The 21303-nt window shown below is 39.7% G+C and overlaps 2 protein-coding genes across 2 annotated transcripts; both read left to right on the plus strand.

Moving 5' to 3' along the window:
* The first annotated feature begins 275 nt into the window (after positions 1-275).
* Positions 276-2722, plus strand: LOC134647162 (achaete-scute homolog 4). The gene is made up of 2 exons (XM_063501380.1): positions 276-605; positions 701-2722. Exon 2 carries the CDS (start codon positions 705-707, stop codon positions 1242-1244), a length of 540 nt encoding a protein of 179 aa, XP_063357450.1. The 5' UTR covers positions 276-605; positions 701-704; the 3' UTR covers positions 1245-2722.
* Positions 2723-14907: 12185 nt separating this feature from the next.
* tmem209 (transmembrane protein 209) lies at positions 14908-21222 on the plus strand. Its single transcript, XM_063501004.1, has 15 exons — positions 14908-14961; positions 15261-15421; positions 15512-15570; positions 16110-16241; positions 16394-16623; positions 16730-16934; positions 17222-17397; positions 17523-17594; positions 17696-17792; positions 17929-18054; positions 18311-18408; positions 18866-18980; positions 19111-19208; positions 19624-19697; positions 19904-21222. Exons 2-15 carry the CDS (start codon positions 15282-15284, stop codon positions 19956-19958), a joined length of 1677 nt encoding a protein of 558 aa, XP_063357074.1. The 5' UTR covers positions 14908-14961; positions 15261-15281; the 3' UTR covers positions 19959-21222.
* The last annotated feature ends 81 nt before the right edge of the window (positions 21223-21303 follow it).

Raw genomic sequence — 21303 nt, forward strand, 5'->3', positions numbered from 1 at the left:
ATATATATCGTTATCGCCTGAAATGAAAAAAACATATTGTGATATGAAAAAATCTTATATCGCCCAGCTCTACTTCAACTCATATTTTGTTGTTGGATTAGGATTTCAAGGACATATAGTCACTTGCAAAAGTCAGCTATTATCATTGTTGAAAAAGAAAAAAGAAAACAAAGATAGATGACTTTGGGATATTTTATCCCAAAATATGCCAAATAAATCCTAATTAACATCCATCAGGCTAATTGTTGAATAACTTACAATGAAAATTACTTATAAGCCAATAAAATTTTCCAATCTTTTTTTGTCCTGCTGAGAACTGCTTCACGCTGTTAGCGGAAGGAAGAAAACGTTGTGTAAACAATTTTATCTTGATGAGAAAAGCTACATGGCTTCATCTCCGCCCAGGATCACACCCACCCATGTCAGCAGCCTCAAAACCCCCAACAAACAAGCTGTCACTGACTACATCGAGGGCAGCCGACTTTGTTGTTGTTTTCTTTTCTTTTCTTTTTCTTTTTTTTTAAGATAACACGTTTCATCAGCAAAATTCAGAAAGAAACTCGCACACACACCAGTGATGGTTGTTGTAAGGAGGCTCTGACGAGGTGAGTTGAAACGATTCATTTGGTGCTGGATGGTTTGAATCAATGTAATAACCTCTGACTTTATGATAAATATATATATTTTCTTGTTATTTCAGCAGAATGGCTTACCACAGTCAGGGGATGATGGAGCACATTTCACTCGTCCGTCCGCTGGCTCTCCACGGCATCTCCATGGACAACAGCGGAGCGCACCGTCAAGACGCGCTTCGCTTCGGACTGCCCTGCCACCTGGACGCCTACTTTGACCCCGTGCACGGACAGAGATTACCCTGCAGACAATTCTCCTACATCCCCTTTCACGGACCCCTCGGTGTGTGCGATTACTCTTTCGAGCCCGCGTTTATCCGGAAAAGGAACGAACGTGAACGGCATCGAGTGCGCTGCGTAAACGAGGGTTACGCGCGCCTCCGGGAGCACCTGCCTCACGAGTTCGACGACAAACGGCTCAGCAAAGTGGAGACGCTGCGTGCGGCCATTGACTATATCAAACACCTGCAGAGCCTGCTGGATGTAAATGTCCCCGGGGTGGAGGTATCACTCGGAGGGGCGCGCAAACTCGAGCGGCTACAGCAGAGCTCGGAGTGCAGCAGCGATGGAGAAACCCAAACCAGCCTAAGCGAAAGCGGGGATGTTGTTTAAATAGCCCTGCCTGTCACTCAGACCTGCTGTGTATGATCAAAGTGTAAAAAGGAAAAAGGGACAGTAAAGATGAGCTGTAATTATTATTGAGTCATATTATTTTTATATCATGCAGTCAATGCAATAATAATGTCTTTCTTCACTTTCGGAAAAGGTACATGTTACAAAATAATCCCAGCTCATTTATCTCATCATTAAATTGAGTTGGTTTTTTTGTTGTTGTTGTTGTTGTTGTTGTTGTTGTTGTTTTTTAAATCATTAGGCTCAGTTATTTTTTTGCCACATGTTACAAGCTCCTTGTGGTTAAAAAGTATCAACAAGGTTCCTGAGCTTACTTTTAACTAAAACATAACCCTGTGCGAAATGTTTACAAGCAACTTCTTTAGAGAGACTTTAGAGCAAGGGTGTCATACATGAGGCCAGGGGGCCAGAATTGGCCTGGCAAAGACTCAGTCCAGCCCAATGAACGCTTTGGAAATTATAAGCAAGTGCATAGATTTTGAACTTTTAACTGTATTTTCATAACTTTTATAGCTTTTTCTTTGGATTAAAAACCTCCCCTATTATCATTCATACCACAGCCAATTGATATGTAATAGATAAACAATTCAGTGACAAAAGTTCCTGTTTATCCACTATAGAAATTTAAGTTTGCTTGTGTTTTTTTTAAACAGTGGGTCAACAGTAATAGTTACCAGAACTTTTTCTGTAATTTAATATCGTCAACACTTTTTTTGTTATATTAAGACATCTCAGGGATTAAATGTTTAGCTAAATGTCTTTCCACTGACGGAAAGGGAAATTTCAACTGGTCCAGCCTACTTAACATTAAAACGAGCTGTATGTAGCCTATGATGTAACACTGGTTCAACATCGCTGTGTCAGAGTCCCATTTTTATCCATCCTTCTGCCTTCTTAACTGCTTATTTAATTCAGTGTCACGGAGGAGCTGGAGCTTATTTCACCTTTTACTGTGGAACCTCGGGGTGCACATCACATGTTGACAGTCTCTTTGCTCTCCGGTTACTTTGAAATGTTTTCCTCAGTTTTAAAGCGCTGGATATAGATACAAATAAATAGTTTCCATTATGTAAGTTAAAAAATAATGGCTTTCCCGTGCACAGGTCTAAGGTGGCATGTACAATCATGCACTGAATGATTAAGCAACTCAAAAAATCTGCTGTTTGAACTTTTCTGAGCCTCCCGCATGGGCAGTTTGGTTGTGCAATCAGAAAATCTGTTCTAATCAATGGAATAAGGTGATGCTATCATTCTGCTTTGACACACAAGATTTCTATTGAGTGGAATTTATTCTCTTTGGTTTGTTATTTAACAACAACATGCTCTGTCTCATCTTGTTTCAAGAACGAGCGGCTATAGATATAGTCATAAAAAAATGGGAGAAATGAAATCTCAAATCTGCTACTGAACTAGTTAAGTAAATAAATTTATTTATATAGCACTTTTCACAGATAAAAATCACAACAAAACCAGAAATAAAAATTAAGTAATAATATAAAACAATAAGTTGAAAATATAAAACAACTGACCACTTTAGTTGTCATTAAAGTGGTTATTTAACTTCGTTTGAACTTGCCGCACATTAATATGAGCTCAAGAATTCAGTTAGTTTCCTGATATATTTGTAACTATGAAAATGCTTTTGGCCATGACAGAAAATCGAGGATTTTTACTTTGCTGTTGCTTCTCTGTTGTAACTGTAGCCCTTCTGATAAGCCCTTTTCTCCCACCCTGACTGCTGAGAATCTTGTGCTAAAGGCCATTTGCTGCTCAGTTTTCACTGTGGACAAAAACCTTCTTAAGCCAAGCCTGAAGATGAACAGCAATCAATGATGACATCTAGCTTCTCATTTGTAAGCTGTGCATTCTGAGTGTTTTATCTTACTGCTTTATGTATGATCTGACAATACCAAGGTACTCCTTGCTTTTTTTCTGGCATTTAACTTTTATTTTTTGTAATAAATAATCAGCATTGTCAAGCAGTTTGTGCAGCTGTAGATTAGCACACTTGATTTCTCGCCAGTGTTAAACAGTTGTTTGCAAAACCATTTCCCAAGCAGCTTCCCAAGCACTCCTTAAGCAAGAAACATCCCTTCAGAAGAAAGTATCTCTCTCTTTCTTCCTTTTTTTTTTGCACCTAAATGTTCTTCAGAGACCACCTACCTACTTAATATCTCATGGTACTTAGGAAGTTTTTGCCCTCTAATATCTTGAGGAACGCATTTATCAGGGAACCCTCAGCTTCATAAGAGGAAACTCTAGAAACATTCGTCTCTACTTCTACTATTTGCATGTTTATGCTTCCAACCTCCGCTGGCCTGCATGGAAACAGCCCCTTTCTCATTTTCTGTAATACCAAAACCACAAATTTACCCCCAAAAAGTAAACATTAGCGATATTGTATACAGTTAAAGGGGATTTGGAAAGCCCTGCAGAGTGCAGGCCAACTGAACCGTGCAGATAGGGGAGAATGGCATTGATTTCCACTAAAGCATAACAAACCCTCAACAAAAGGCGTTTGGTAGTGCAGTGTGTGAATTAGACCCAATAATTAGCCAAGTGCTGGTACTCTGCGCTTGATGGTTCAGCGGCACTCTGAAGATAGAAAACATGAAGCTACTACTGAAGCTACTAAAGCTTCTGCCATGATGGATGTTTTCTTTCCTGAAGTACACAGGCAGATTCTAATCGGATTCCTGCACAGATTCCTTGGAGCCACCTCTCTTATTCAGTGTGAAATTTGTTGCCTATATGTGCGTGAGATTTAACCCATAATAAAGAGGAAAGGGTGGTGAGGAATCATGTGGATTGTGTTTTATTTTTGGAAACTGTGTTCCATATGCTTACCTCCTATACAATCAGTTTTTTGAATCTGAGGGACTAAAAAAAAACAAAAAACAACTGCACAAACATTGTTGTCCCTTAAACATCTTGTCACACAGGGCCACCATGGGCCCTTAGTAAACACACGCTTCAGAACAATTGGGTATATCCCTTACAATGTGGTGAAAAGCATCCTAAGCAAGATTTCAATTATGTAGTCACAAAAACAGAAAGATGAAAACAATCAATAAAATAACACGTGGAAGAAAAATGAGGAAGGAAATTAGAATACAATCAGACAAGCAAGTTTAAACTCTATATTAAGCCTGCTGATCTATTCCTGTTTGCGCAAGGCTACACATTCGTGCAGCGCATGGCGAGAGAATTCCTGCAAACGTTCGCGATGACTGGGTGCGATAAAGTTTATCAGCTGCAGTGAGATCAGTAGGGGACCACCAGGAAAGATTGCAGCCGCATGTTCAGACACAGAGCCCTCATCCGGGGACGGAAACGGAAGAAATGGGACTAACAGGGCACGCAATGATGCTGAGGTGTCCTCCTCAAACTGCATAAAAACACAAGTGGAGCTCAACTTAAAAAACATGTTTTGAAAGAGCATGTGTTTGTGGCAAAGCAAGTTTATCAGCATTAGTTCATCATTACTATTACAGCAGTGGGGGAAGGAGCTGCTTTACTTTATTGAAAGCAGTAATGCCACACCATAAAAAATCTTTTGTAAAACTCCTGCATTTAAATAGCTAGACAGTTGAAAAGCCTGCATCTGTGATGGTGTGAGATAGCATTCGTGCACATGTCTTGGGTAACTTCCCCATCTGTGAAGGACTCATTAATGCAGAATAATCTATACAGGTTTTGGAGCAACATATGCCGCCATGCTGATTGCATCTTTTTTTTTCCGGGGAAGCTTTGTTTACTTCAGCACACAATGCCAAAACCACACTTTGCGTGCATTCTGACAACATGGCTCAAATGTAAAAGTTCATGTCCTGTCAAATTCTCAAAACATTCACCACATTCTGAGATGAAAAATAAAGAACACACTGATCTGCTGTAATCCCACATCAAGAAGCATATGTGGCTTACAAATGCACTGATGTCCTCGCTTTCTGAAAGCTGACATAGTGTTGATAAAAGAAGCAGTGATGTAACACAGAGCTATATGTAGCCCAATTTATTAAAACATGTTGCTGGCATCATCAAAATGTGTATTTTTTTTTTCATGTACAACATTTCTTGTGGAAATTGTAAAGAGCAGTTTCCTGTTCTTTGCTGAGTGGCACCTGGTGTGGTCTTCTGCTACAACGGCAGAAGACCACACCAAGCAGAAGAATGGTCTTCTGCTACTGCAGCAGACGAGCTGCCTCAATGCTAATCTGCAGTCTGGCCATTCTCCTCTGACATCTGCTTCAGTGTTTACCTTGTTGCGTGTTCAGATATGCTCTTTATCATATCTTGATGGGAACCAAGTTATAATATTTTTTTACTTTCTAATTGTTTTCACTTTATTTGAGTGGGTTTGCCCATTACAGTTTAGGTTTTATTGTTTGAAAGTGTTTTAGTTTAGTATTTATTAGCGTCATGGTTTTAGTCTTTTATTAATATAGTATGGAGGGCATATGCTGAAGGCAAGATTAAAATAAAAGCCACTGAATCATCAAGTGATACAAAACACTTTTTGAAGACAGTTAACTCACAATCTTGCAGACATCCAAAGTCTCTGCAAACATGTTAATCAAATCCTCATCAGGCAGGTTGTGATAAGAAATTTTACCAAACTTACAACGACTAAAACAAAGCATAGTTCCTCCATGTTTTTAATTTATTCTAGTTAATCTTCCAAAATTCAAAAAATCATTTCATTTAATCTTAATTTATTTTTTACAGCTCTAGTTTTTATTTTTATTTAGTTAACTAAAATGTTTGTTTCCATAACAGGTTTTAATTTTTAGTTTAATTTAACTCTCATAACCTTGGTTTTAATTAGAGATGGACCAATCCGATATTACATATCGGTATCGGTCCGATACTGACCTAAATTACTGGATCGGATATCGGAGAGAAATAAAAAATGTAATCCGATCCATTAAATATCACGAAAGCGCCTCACAAAACTTGCGACACGCCGTAACTCGCCTCATAACGTTAGCACGTCGGAGCAGTGTGCATCACGTGATAGAGCGGCTCTGGCTGAGCATTTGGAGCCTCGCTAACAACCCGGCATTTCATCTCCGACAAAGTTATCCCAGAGAGAAGAAAAGCAAGTGTGTAAGTTCATCTCTGAATGTTTGTAAAGCATTCCCACGTTAAGCTTAACAACCGATATATGGAGCGACTGCCTCTTCTCTCTCTCTCCCTCTCCTGCTGCTACTTCAATCGTGAAACTGCTTAATGATCAGCTGATCGGCTTTTCTGTCGCGAGTCCGTCTCAATTCTTTGTTTTTGGCACACTTTGCACCAGAAAGAGGAAACCAGCGGCTGAACAACAGCAGCACGTTTAAGCTTGATAAGCTGTTGTTAGAATTTATTTAATATTACTTTCTACACCAGGATCCTTTTCTACGTAGCTGACGGCTGGTAACTGTGCAGGGGCGGATCTAGCAAAGTTTAGCCAGGGGGGCCGATAGGGCATTAACAGGGAAAAGGGGGGCACAAAGACATACTTTTCTTTCTTATTCTCATTTAAAATGTCTAGCTTTTATTAAATAATTATCTGAATCTTACACCCAAAGTTTTAATTTGATGTAAAATGAATAGAAGTCCATTACTGTATATAGTAGCTGTTAAGTCTAATATACCCTAGTAAGCTATAGTACTTTTTCCTTTGGGAAGGCTGTGCAGTCTGCAATTCTGTTAAAGAAAGATGTTGAATCTATTTAATTTCTTGAAAAATAATTGATTTCTGTGCATTTTTTTCCCCACACTGCATCAAATTAAGGTTGATTATGTCGATTAAGCATCATGAGGTGGAGCGTGAGAGGTGGTTCCCTATTTTTTTTTTTTTTTGTTGTTGTTGTTGCTGGGAGTTGGAACCCTATTAGTTAGGTTGCTTAATATTTACGCTAAGTACTCTTTAAAATACCAGAATAGGGAGGATGGTGTAGGTTTACGTTTATTTGATTGATCAGTATTGCGAAACTATGAACTATTTTTTTTGCATACAGGTACAACAGAATAGCTTTATTTTTGTTGTTTTTTTTTAACTTGAGTATGAACTTATAGAAAATGCAGCAAGATATAAAAAAAACTGTTTTATTGATTAAAAAACACTATATCGGATTCATATCAGTATTGGCAGATATCCAAATTTATGATATCGGTATCGGACATAAAAAAGTGGTATCGTGCCATCTCTAGTTTTAATAAGTGGTTATTTCAGTTATTGTTGCCTTCCTACAACTCAAAGTATTCTGGCCTTTTAAATAAGGCAGTTTCTCATTTTGGGATCATAGAGATGGTCACGTGGGAAAATCCCAGTAAATCAACATGTTCTGAAATACTCAGTCTGGCAACAACAATCGTGCGATGTTCACTTCAAAGTCACTTAAATCATCTTTTTTTTTTTCACATTCTGCTGCTCAGGCTGATCTTCAGCAAGTCATCTTGACTGTGACTACATAAATGAAAGCACTGAGCTGCTACCATGGCCGTTTATCAATGCCCAAGTACGCGAGTACGTACTCGCGTTCTCGGTGAGTACGTACTCGCCGAGAACGCACGGGAGTACGTACCCGCCGAGAACGCGAGCACGGACTCGCGATGTGTACAATTGGAACACCTGCGTACGTGATGATGTCACAGGTCCGGAGTTTTTACTGCCGTCCCCTCTTAATTTAACTGTGAGTAACATGTTATGAAGCTGCTGGAGTTTCTTTAACCTGAGTAGTGAGAAGTCCGCGAGCGGTGGGGGGGGGGTTGAAAACGATGTGCCGGGAGTCCGCTGTTGAGTTTTGGACGAAATGCATTCTGGGATATATAGCTGTCCCAAGTCTACACCGATGCATGCTCGATAAAACGGGCGGATCGAGAACACATCCGGGACTTTTTCGTGTTCTCGGCCTGATGCGTACTTCGAATTGGAACAGTACTTGGTCTCCGACTGATGACGTATCACGAGTACACGAGAACGCAAGTACGCACAAGTACGCATATTGATAAACGCCCCATGTGACTGGCTGATACCATGTGACTGGCTGATAAGATATTTGAACAGTTGAACATGCATTCTAAATAAAGTGGTTGGTCAGTGTATAGTGGGGGAAATAAATGCAATGCTTAATTTGCAATCTCAAACTGCATTTTGAGAGAAAAAAGGTTTATTTATAGTCACACGTATCCAGGTCATTAAAGTGATTGATATGTGAGAATGTAATGGATAGTAATACAGTTTTACTATGTAAGTAAAGGTAAAATATTATATTTCTTTTTTCATCACATTTACAGATGGACAAAAGTTAAAGCACAATCACCACATATGGCCTTTAGACATCACAGGAAAATCCAGGTCCTGTAGTTCACTACATTTTATACGTGTAGTAGGATATGTGCACTGTAGGTACTGCTGGTCACATAATGTAATGTAAGTAGTGGTGTACATACATTAACTTACATGTGAATTTTTGTCTTCTATCTTCTTGTATGCATACAGTTTGTGATATAAAACTGTAGAATTCTAGATTAGTAGATTCATTTCTAATCTGAAGTCCAAGAGAAAATCATTTCTCAGATGAAACTCAGCAAACAACCAGGAAAACAACAGAAAACGCACCAAAACTAGAAGCAGAACTACAACAATACTCTGACTAGTACTTTTACACTGTCTGTGTTTAGTCAACATGGAGATAAGCACCAACTCAACAGGCGAGGTAAGATTTTCTGAATATCAGAGACTGTTTTCTTAAAGTGTTTAGGGCAGTCTAGTATTCTTTGATTGGTTCATCTTATCTCTGTACAAATACAATTGTGTGATTGGATCAAAAAATAAAGTTACCAGAGAGGGTCAGGATGAAAGAAAGGTGGGATGAGTTTTAATGACCCATACTGGTAGCCTCATGCTCAGCCTGAAGGCCATTAGATCTACCTACACTCTAACAAAGGGGTGGGGAACTCCAGGCCTCAAGGACCGGTATCCTGCAGGTTTTACTTGTCCTTGATCAAACACAGCTGATTTAAATGGATAAATTACCTCCTCAACATATCTTGAAGTTCTCCAGAGGGCTGGTAATGAACTAATCCTTTGATTCAGGTGTGTTGACCAAGGATGAGATCCAAAACCTGCAGGACACCTGGCCTTGAGGCCTGGAGTTCTCTAACCACTCATCTAACAGTTTGCATGAGTTTGTGAATAGTATACAGTTCTTGTTGAGAATAATTCACCTTAATGTTAAGTGACTGTCTTTAGTGAATCAAAACATGTCTATTTTGCATGTGTTGCGTGTGTATTTCTTTGTCTTTTAGTCACTTGAACAAGTGCAGCCTGATTTTGCATCCCAGCATGATCTACATGCTCCCAGCAGCATGCCGCACACCCTGCGACAAGCCCTTCTGGAAAGAAAGAAATGGAGATTAACCTTAGGTGTTGGAAGCAAACACTGCGCCACCAGCAAACCATCTTGATATTTTGTATTTTACCACAGATTAACATTTTCATACAGCAAATGTTTTGTACTTCATCAAAGTTAAACTACAAGCCTCGAAGTAGTTCGACTCATAAAAGTATATGACCTTATTGATTTGATTTACTGCCAGATATTGGCTGGAATTCACAAATATCAGTCTTTCTTAAACAGCAGACTATTAGTAAAGTGATGCTAAGAACATCTGATTCTAGGTGGATTTTTTGAGAAGTCTGCATTGTGAACAATTAATCAGCTACTCCCTTTAGGATCATCACAGTGAATCATCTATCTCCATCTCACCATGTTTTTTCTATCCCTTCAGTTACACCAACCATGTCCTGCTTCACTACATCCAGGAATCTTCTCGCCGTTTTTTCTCTTTTCCTTCTATTTGACAGCTCCATATTTAACATCCATTGTACAGTATATCCACTGTCGCTCCTTCGCACAAACATTTTCTGCCCTGCGTCTCTCACTCTGTCTCTTAACCGCTCATCCCTAGCTGTCCCTCTGATGTAGGGTAGACCGGGGTTGGTTGTCACACTTTTTACTCCTGCATGAGTTGTTGATCATTGAAACATTTTAACATGACAGTATATGGTATGGGACTGATTCTCCCTATAATTATTAATGGGGTTTCAAGCCTTTTGTAAACCTTCCCTTTCCGTTGCTTTGGATTAGGTCTTTAAATATGGGCTCAAATATGGGCTCAAAATGTGGTCATAAATATTTTGTACTTGTAAATCAGGATTTGTATGTGTAAAAAGAATTTGTGTGTGTGTAAAAAAGATTTGTATGTGTAAAAACGATTTGTGTGTGGACTTAGCCAAAAAAACCCTGCAAGTTACAAGTACGCATTTTGAACCTATTTTTCTTCCTTTCATCTGATTGACCAATGTCATGTCAATCACAAATGTAATAATCCAATCAGAGAACAGATGGGTTTGGCTGTCGGAGGGGCACTTTTTTGAACTGCAGGTCCTTGAAGGGTAATACAGTTTGAAGCTGGAGGATCTCCGATAGCAGCTAGGTCGCTAACTTTCAGCAGCTGTTGAAAGGATAAAGTTGTGGTATGTCAGTGGTTAGAAATACCATCATTACTTTAGGATTAGTTTAACACAAAGTCAGGGCTGACCCGGGACCATTGCTGTGAGTCACAGTGCGCAGCATAAAAGTCCTTTCACATCAGACCATTGACTGTAGAAAACATGGACGACGCCACAGCTCCCCAAAAATGAAGCCAAAACGTCTCTATCGCCCCCTGGTGTCTGGCTGCAGTATAGGTCATAAACCCCGCCTCCTCCATGTTAGCGGATGGGACTGGGGTCAGACTAAAATAAATTTATTCTCCTTAGATAATTTTTTTCCAGAGATTCTTTCTTTTGTTATCAATAGTTCTCATCATGCTGATTGATGTCCAAGGGGTCTCCTTTCCCATAAGTTTGATTCTAATTCCTACCGCGGTGATGTTAAATTGGGGTGTAACGTCATCATAGCAGCTTTGACTGACAGCTGCAGTCACGGAGAAACTTGCGTATCTCTGTTCGGGAATAGCAGATAGAGCGTAGGCTCTGAGAGGCGGGCCAGCGTTTACGCTACGAAAACACGACCGAGTGTTTTAACCTGACAGTCTGAGGTGTTCTTCAGTAAACTGGACTACCCGACAGAAGGACCCGAGGCCCCGCTGCACTTTTTCGGTAAGTTAATCGTGTTTGTAAGCTAATCCGTAACTACCGTCCTTAGCTAGCTCCTGAGACCTAGCTAGCTAAGACGAGCACTCGGCTGTCAGGGTTCGTTTAGCTAATCTGTGCAGGTGAATGAATTTACTAAAGAAATCAAGAGAAACGTTCCGGGCTAATCAGTCACTAATTACTGTTACTGTACTTTTATTACAAGTATTATACTGTAAAAGCAACAGGCTGCACTCTGCTTCAGCTCCTGTGCAGAGCTGAATATTAAATATATGCAAACAACAGCATGTTTTCAGTCTCTTGCCACATCTGTAAAGACAGTAACATCTTTTTTAAAAGCTTGTACTTCAGTAACTCCTCATTAATCAGGAACTATGGATTAAAGTACTGTAGTGTACTGTAATACTGAAAAAATGTAAGAGAACTTCAGATGCTGAGTGTGTGAGGACAGAAGAATCAGCTTTATTTCAATTTTGAGGGATAAAATTTATATTTGAGTTTGTGATGGTTCTGTTCTCTTTGTGATTACAGGAGCTGCCCTCAGATTCAGACCTCAGCACCACCCAGTGACAGCAGACAGATCATCCAACATGTTCACATGTTAACTGCAAAATGAACTGATGAAAACAGTGCAAAGGTTAAAGTACCACACGTGCTGTAGTGAAAGCTGCAGCTTTATTGATAAAGTTAAAGACAAAAAAACAAAAGGATTAATCACTCATGTAACTGTGTCACTATATATCAGCATTAACAGGACCTCAGTTTGGTGTTTCACAAAGCTGCTGATCTCAGACCTGCACACCTTCTGTTTTAAACACTTGATGTACTCAGCTGCATGAAGAGCACATGAGATTTTCTCTGACACAATTAAATAAAACCTGATGAAGGTCAAAGGTCGTCACTTGTATGTTGAACTACAAACTTGTCATCTGGAATTCTTTCACAGTTTTTTGCAGATAGTGTGTTATTTACCATAAAGTGATTCAGAGTTATTCATACCAGAGTAACCAGAGAGGATCATATATTTTTAAATATATAACTTTCTACAGGACTGAATATAATATCTTTATGTAAAAATCCAGAGCCTCTGGGGAGTACCCGAGTATTTATAACATTACACAAACCAAAGGTCTCCATCACAGTGTTCATGAAATGCTGGGTTTATCCATCTCCTGGATCGGGCCTACAGAGGAGTGCTGAAGATTTCCCTATGAGGGAGCTGCTGGTGAAGATCGTGAGTCCTGCTTGATCAATGCGATGAGCTTCAGTCTTCCTGGTGTTTCTTAAATGAAGTCTCTCTCAGTCGGTCAACAGAACATCTGGCACAGGACAGCTGTGATGAAAGAAAAGGAAGAAGTTTCTCCAAACCTCTGCACCCAGGAAACCCAGCTTGGTCCTGATGGTCTCCCTCACTAGTTTCTCTCCAGGGTGAATGTAGCTGTTGATATAATATGGACTCTATTCTTAAATGAAAAGAACAAATTAGACCACACTACTGAAACGTTCTGCTGATGTTTTTAAAATTTCCATGTTACCAGGCTGTAGAGGGCTCTGAAGATTTAAACAGTTTTAGATCCATTACACTCACAGTCTTATGTTAAAATCTCAAAGGACAGCATTATATTTTTGATATTAACAGTAACTCTGGGCTTCTGTAGAGTGTGCAGCTGATCTCATCGCTGTCTAAAAATGGATAAAAACAAACATAAGAAGTGCTGAATCCTTCAATAACACAGACTATTAGAGTAGCAGGTGTGTAGCATCGCTAACTAGCTAGCAACAAGCCTCCAACACAGCGCGTATGCTAGCGGCTAATCTAGCTAACGAATTAACAACAAAGTGATTTTAGAACTATAAGATGATGAGCTGTATGTCTTTTTTTATAACAGTGACATGGTTGTATTTACCTTAATTAAACGAGTCGTCAGTCGCGGTAAACCAGCAAAAAACTCGAGCAGCCGGGCTACGTAAAAAGTGTAGGGGGGCGTGTTTGCGGTCACGTCCAGCGGGTGTGTGGGCGGGAGCGTTACACAGTCGCTCCACCTCAAGTCACTACTGCGCAGACTCTGGCTCCAAATTTGCAAGATGGCAGCCTCCACAAGCGGGATATTTTGGCTTCATTTTTGCACAATGGGAGGAGGCGGAGTCGCGTCGTCCATGTTTTCTACAGTCAATGCATCAGACGCAGGATGTGCTGCTAATGCTAACTAAAAGCTAAGGATCCAGAATTTGTTGCGCTGGCTGCTGGGCTCTGTGGGTTTTTGCAGCAGCTCTACCTGTACTAGATGCACCTGCTCCTTGTCGTTTCTATCTCTGACTTTGTCCTCTACAAGAGTTTCTGGGTTTTTTTGCTAGTTCTTCAAATGTTCAATAAAAACATGTATGCTAATTCATAACGAAGAAAGCTTTGGAATGAAGACTGTCATTTCCAAAACACTGACACCCCCCCGCGGTCCGCAGCGCTGTTGAAAAGGCTGTGGAAGTCCCTGTATTAAACACGTAGACCTGTGACACATAAAATCACCAAACTCGGACGACCACAGACTGTTTTCCTTCGTGGTGATGAAGGAAAACGCTGGGTTGGCATGTAAAAGGGCATTTATTCCCTTCAAAGACCTGCAGTTCAAAAAAAGCGCACCTCCGACAGGCAAACCCATCTGTTCTCTGATTGGATTGTTACATTTGTGATTGACATGACATTGACCAATCAGATGAAAGGAAGAAAAATAGGGTCAAAATGCGTACTTGTAACTTGCAGGGTTATCACAAATCTTTTTTACGCACACACAAATCTTTTTTACACACACACAAATCTTTTTTACACATACAAATCTTTTTTACGCACACACAAATTCTTTTTACACATACAAATCTTTTTTACGCACACACAAATTCTTTTTACACATACAAATCTTTTTTACACATACAAATCTTTTTTACACACACACAAATTCTTTTTACAAATACAAATCCTGATTTACAAGTACAAAATATTTATGACCACATTTTGAGCCCATATTTAAACTCATCCACCTTCACCACCTCTGCTCCTTGCAGTTTCACTCTTACACCTGTCTCCCTGTCGTTCAAGATATTAAATACAAATAGAATAACTTTATAACTAATAGCTTCTGTTAATATTTTATTCGGGTTGTGTTTGTCTTTTTGTGACTGTGTGTCTGTCAAAATTAGACCTTAGTTTAAGCCATTAATGCCTTATTTCAACTCAACGTGAATGAAAATCGTAAAACAAGATTGGCAGCGCCTCCAGTTGGCCATATTAATATCACATGTTTCAATATTTATGACCTGAAACAAACTGTGATCTTCTAAGATTAAAGCGCAATCTGCTACTTTAGTCTTACAGAAAATGAACAAATAATTAATTGTGCCTGCATTAATATATAATAAGAATATAATATTTTATTTTTACGATGGAAATTTGAGCAGCTTTGTTGCGTATATAGAAGGTACCGGAAGTGCACCCTACAACTTCCGGTGAAATACAAATCATGCAGCGCCGCATTTGTCATTCACTTTAGCGTGGTATGAATTTCTTAAATTCCCTGTGCTTTGTGTTTGTTTTGTGGTTGTATTCATGTTTGGGTCAAATGTTGTTACATTTAAAAATGAGAAGGGGCGCATAAGGTGTAATCAAGCCTCTAACTCAGAACTGTTTTTACTTGTAAGCTAGCTAACTTTAGCTAGCCCTTCCTGTTAGTATGCCGGGCTAACTAAACTATGCTATGGTACCCGTAGTCGCGAGCCAAGTACAGCTATTACTGTCACATGGTTTTATTCCTTGCCGCGCCAGAGAACAGTTATTTCTTTATGCTTTCCCTCAGCCTGATCAGTGGGATAAAACCATGTTCACTCCGCCGAAGGAGGGGATGCCCAGCATGATAGACAGGGCGCTGAGGATGAGGAGGGAGGAGCAGGCTCGCCAGGTGGTCCTTGCCTGGGCTGTTCTAAACGTATCTCTTGCTGGCATGATTTACACTGAAATGTAAGTTACATACCTCAATGTTAAATAATGCTGCGTGCTTGGCGGTGTGGTTATGTACTCGTCTGGTTTTATTTTTTACTTTTCTGTCAGGTCAGGCAAGCTGCTGAGCCGATACTACAACATTACCTACTGGCCTATCTGGTACATCGGTGAGGCCCCTCTACACTACTGCACAAACAGCAACGCAGACCTAATATACCGTATTAGGCTACGTATCAGAATTGTGTTTTGCTTCTCTGTTCAGAATAAGTCCTTATTTATTCTCAGCTGTGCTTAAAGTAACCTTTACAGTGTAGAAAAGTCTTGAGTCAGGCTTCACTTCTTCATGTTTTGCTTCCAAGCAAACAGACTTTCTTGTAGGGTTATAATGTGTTCTTGCTATAGTTGTCCTGACTTTCTGAAGTTCTTTAAGTTTTTCTTTGGACATTGGCTGCTTTTACAACAACTTTAAATTGTATCTTGAGAGACTTGTTTTTCATGCTGTATTTCCATTCGTTTGCACATGCTTAATGGATCACTGCACCTATTTTCTTAGTAAAATATGAAGAAATGAGAGGAATTTTGCACAATGCCATATATAATGCTAAAAAGAATCATGCCAGGAATACAGGGAAATGTCTTTTAATTTGCCACCTGCATGTTCATGCTCTGCTACAGTCTTTTATTTAGTTTTTTTCTTCTTTTACAGAACTGGTGCTTGCCTCCCTTTTTAGCCTCAATGCTCTTTTTGACTTCTGGAAGTATTTCAAATACACAATGGCTCCGTCCACCATTGCTGTAAGCCCTGAGCAGCATCACCTTCTGGGTCTGAGAAACACAAGTGAGGCGCAAATTTATGGTTTATATTTTTCCACACCTTTTGTCCAGTTCTCGCTATGTTCAAGACCCTTTGTGGCAAGTAAAGTAGCAGAAAGGAAGCCCCCCCAATCGTTAGATGAACATATGAGCCAGAGTTGGTTTTTTGTTTTGCAGGTATTCAGGCATCTCCACCCCAAAAGCCAGAAAAGAAGGAAGCTCCTGCTCCAGCCCAGTCATCTCCTCTGCAGGGCCAGAGCGTGCTTAGCTTTAGTCCCTCTCGTACAGCCTCCAGCAGCCCCAAGTTCTCCCCCAGCTGTGTTCCTGGATATAGCCCCACACTCAGCAACCCATCCCCAACAAACAGTGCAGGAGGCCCCTTTTCCCCTTCTGTGTCCTTTGGAAAGGTACTTTTAACCAGGAGTGACATGAGTACACGAGAAAAAAAGAAAACTGAATATGGCTGACTATATAACTCCATTTCCTTTCCGTTAACGATTCTCCTTGTTTCAGGTGCTGAACTACAGTCCACCCTCTGGCTCCTCTCCTTACCCCACTACTATTGGGTCAGCAGAAGGCTCCAGCTTGAGGGCCCGTTACCGCACACCTCCCTCCGTGTTTAACTCCCCTGGAAGCAAGGAGGACTACATGGAGGATCTGAAAAGTCTGGAGAGGTTTCTGCGAACAGAGGAGGAAAGGAGTCATCGGAGCCAGCTTGGTAGGTAGCTAAACTAAAGTAGAGTAGATCACAGAGGAAATTGTAGGTTTGATTCACGATTTTTAAAGCATGAATGAATGAATGAATACAATTAGACAGTTGGGTTTATGCTCACAAGCAAGTTTTGAACTACAGCCTTGAAGGATAGCGCCTCTCTTGGACATTGTACAGATCCAAGAGTGGAAAATCCTCATTATTTGAAACTTTGGGTATGGTTAGCATGAGCATTCCCCATTCTAACATAGTAGGTCACTTCTGATGTCATGATGGCGTCATTCCCTGTGTAGGAAGTCCAGAGTCTGTGTCTCCAAGCCACAGTCCTACGTTTTGGAACTACAACCGTTCGGTGGGAGATTATGCGCAGAGCCTGAGGAAGTTCCTTTACCAGCCTGCATGCCGCTCTCAGGCGCCTTCTGCCCACAAGGATGAGACAGACCTGGGCTCCAAACAGGCTGCAGAGGAGGTCTGTGTGTCAGTATTTGTTTTTTGGGCGGGGTTTATCAGTTGAAAGATTAGCCTTTTTTTTGTCTCTTCTTTAAACTATAGTTGGCTCTTTTGGAAATGTTTTCTATCTCCTTTCTGACGTAGGTGTGGGCGAGAATCACAACCAGTCGCCCGGTTTTGGATCGCATTGATGGCTGGACAGCCAAGCTTAGAAATGTGAGTAGGGCTTCACTTGATTATCTATATATTTAATGAATTCCAGGTGTCCAGAAATATTTGATCTGAATTTTAAAAAATCATTATATGTGTGTCTGCAGTGGATCAGTGATACTATCTTGGTCCCCTTGGTCAAAGAAATAGACTCGGTTAATAGCCTGCTCAGGAGAATGGGCTGCCCAGAGCTCCAGATAGGAGGTAAACTTCTAAAATCTGCTATTGACTGATGAGTAGTAAGGAGTTGCCTCAAAATATTTCCAAATCAATTGAAATTGACACTCTGTAGGCACTGTTATGCCAGCTACTTTACTTTTTCACTTTTTTTCTCCACCAGAGGCCAGCATAAGCAGTCTGAAACAGGCAGCAGTGACCAAAGCCTCCTCCATCCCTACTTTGAACTCTATTGTCCAATACTTGGATATCACACCCAACCAGGAGTATCTAGTGGACCGGATAAAGGGTGCGTTTAATATTAAAGCATATAGGCATTAATTTATATATATATATATATATATATATATATATATATATATATATATATATATATATATATATATATATATATATATATATATATATATATAAAAAAAAGTCCGGTATACCTGCATCAAACTAAATAAAATGTGTTATGTTCAGCCATGAAAAATGAACACTGTGGACCTGTGATTGGACTTCACTGCATATGTGCTGTGTGTTTTATTTCTTCTTTGTGTCAGAGCTGGCTCACAGCGGTTGTATGAGCTCCTTTCGCTGGAACGGTGGTGGTGACCTGAAGAACAGGAAATGGGATACAGACCTTCCTACTGACTGTGCTGTGAGTGTACATGACCACACCCAGCGATATTCACACAGACATAATGAGCAACAATTTGTCTTAAAATGCAGTTTATTGCAAACCCAACAAGAACATCAGGATAGATCAGATCAGGATAGCAGAACCAACAGAGATCTCCATATGTTGAGTATAAAATGCTAGCTCTTGTATTTATTTAATTTATTTATTTATTATATGCATTTAATAAATGTCACATGTGAGTATACTCAAAATGGGTTTAAATTGCTCCAGTGTTCAGTTCTCATCATATAAATGATTTTTTAATGCTTCTAAAGGACAAGGACGGGGTGTGAATGAGCTAAAAAGTAAATGTCAGTAGCAAAGGTTGGAATAATTACCGTAATTGTTCTACTCGTCAGATCAAAGCGACCTTGCTCTTTTACTGCACACGCTGTGGCTCAGTTGTGTCACAATAACCACGTGTCTGTCTTCTCAGATCCTCATGCATGTGTTTTGCACATACCTGGACTCCAGGCTGCCTCCGCACCCAAAGTACCCAGATGGGAAGACTTTCACTTCTCAACATTTTAGCCACACCCCAGACAAACCTGGTGAGCACAACATTAGATAAGATTTGAAGAATAGTACTTAAAGACTTAAGATGGCCACTGTTTGATCCTCCTTGAAATCCAGCATTGCTTTTTATTCCCTTTTGTGTCACCTTTTTGTATTAACTCATAGATGTTACCAAGGAGAACCTCTTCTGCATTCATCAAAGCAGCACCAGTCCTCCTCACTACCAGCTCATTTACCAAGGACATGTCTACAGTCTTCCCAAGGTTCTCACTCCTTTTTATTTTCTTCTCTTTTTTTAGGAATGCACCAGTTGTAAAATTGTTGGCCATTTGTAGGCAGTGTTTAAATTAACAATGTAGCCAATAATTTTGCAGTTGTTACATATTCCTCTGTTTTCCCAAGGAAACATTAAAATCTCCTTCATGGAGGATAACTTAAAATACTAATGCCATTATCACAAATGTTGGGATGCTGAATAAAATGATTTGCAAATCAAAAACCCATGTTTTATTCATAAAAGAATAATTCTTGTTACTTACATTAAATCCATGGGCCTTCCTCGTCCTAGAGGAAGAGCCAACATGTAACAGGCGTATCGTTCAGTAACAGTTGAGGTTTTCTTGCTTGTTTGTAACACTTTATTGCGCTGATGTGAACCTATGTTGATTTCGGTTACAGGGCAGGAACAACCTGTTCCACACAATCCTCATGTTCCTCTATGTTATCAAGACCAAGGAGTCAGGGATGCTGGGGTGAGTGTTTCTCTTTATTCAAAGCTAGTCAGATTTTAATCTCCAACGTGAACAGAGCCATTAGAAAGAATCATGAAATGATGATTCATTTTCCCGATAGAAGTGATGCAGATTTAAGATTTACTTTTATTTATTTTATTTTTTTAAGTGACTACTTTGACCTTGTCTTGTGTACTGTGGTTAAATTGTTCTCATATTCTCCTCAGGAGAGTGAATCTGGGCCTCTCAGGTGTGAACATCCTGTGGATATTTGAGGACTGAGGCGTCATCCTCAAATATTAAGTTACAAGGAGCTCCAAGTGGATTTGAGGACACGTGTGTCCCCTTTCTGGTGCACATGAGCAAAAAAAACAACAACAAACAAACAGCACACAAGACTTCAGTTAGAGTAGATGCATGTTCTCTGAACATTTTCATGATTGACAGCCTGCTGTGTTTTCGTTTGCATTTTTAGAGACATGTTTCTTTTTCACCACAGAGTGCTTATGATACAACAAAGAGCTGTATTTTTTAACAGTGTTTGGAGTTTCTGATTTTGTACTTTAAGAATGTACCCGCATGGCAGCCTTGTAAATAATATACCTCAGATTTATCTGGTGGACAGCAAGGGCTCAGACCCATCAGCTTGAATGTAAATAGCAACCTTTTGTCGCTTTCGCCCCCTGTCCTGTTGTAGTTTAGAATGCATTAATCGGATTATTCCTGTCATGCGCTTGAATTACTGGGGAGGGAAAAAAAGACCAGTGGATATTGCAGCTATGCTGAAAGAAGTTGTACGTATATGTACAGTTGCGGAAATGCTGCACATACATGTACAACAGTTGAACTATATGTGATGGAGAGATGAAAAGCCTTCAAGTCACCAACGTCTGTTTCTGTGAATATTTGTTTTCCTTAGATTTTATACCACCCTCTACATGTTTGTTTGTTTTCGATAAAGCTGTTTTACAAGTGTCAAATGAGACTTGGAAATTAAATTGAAATATTAATAATAATAAAAAACACTTGTTTCTTCATTACCTTGAACTGTACGCAGTGTGCTTGGGATCTGTTTTTTTTTTAATATCTTAGGCATCCACTTGGTGGCAGTGCAGCTCCTTATTTGTGATTTGACCTTCGTCTTGTACCCGTCTTATGTACCACCGCATGATGTGATGCAGTATATTGACTAGAGTGTGGATGAACACTCCGCTACACACAGAGTGTAATAGCACAGCCTGCTCTTGCTTACTTTGACAAAACAAGTGGATTTTGTACGTTGTAAATATTCTTTTATTTTAGAAAGAAAATTGACTATTTTTCACAAAAAAGATCTAAGTGTGCATTTTATGAGATTTCTCTTGAAACCGCATTATCTGCAAAGCTCACGTTTGTTATGTAGTTTATTGTCGTCCTCTTTTATTAAAAACTGCATTTCCCAGAGTGTATTTAACAACCCGGCTATCTCTATTGGGAAATGTAGTCTGTGTCTATTAGGACTCTCTTTTTAGCTAATTTAAGTGTATTATAATAATAGGTAACGATATTGTTCTTTTGCTGCATGTATTGACGTCCAATAAAATGTTACTCATGTACGAATAACTGGTGTGAGAGGTGTCCTGTTGGC

Source organism: Pelmatolapia mariae, linkage group LG17 (assembly GCF_036321145.2).
Source record: "Pelmatolapia mariae isolate MD_Pm_ZW linkage group LG17, Pm_UMD_F_2, whole genome shotgun sequence".
Classification (NCBI taxonomy): Eukaryota; Metazoa; Chordata; class Actinopteri; order Cichliformes; family Cichlidae; genus Pelmatolapia; species Pelmatolapia mariae.

Bases quoted from the DNA above. Each gene is read 5' to 3' on its own strand.
- LOC134647162 (XM_063501380.1), top strand. From the start codon at position 705: ATGGCTTACCACAGTCAGGGGATGATGGAGCACATTTCACTCGTCCGT.
- tmem209 (XM_063501004.1), top strand. From the start codon at position 15,282: ATGTTCACTCCGCCGAAGGAGGGGATGCCCAGCATGATAGACAGGGCG. The intron at 16,624-16,729 runs GTACTTTTAACC...TCCTTGTTTCAG, and splicing joins CTTCTGTGTCCTTTGGAAAG to GTGCTGAACTACAGTCCACC. The intron at 17,793-17,928 runs GTAAACTTCTAA...TTTCTCCACCAG, and splicing joins CCCAGAGCTCCAGATAGGAG to AGGCCAGCATAAGCAGTCTG.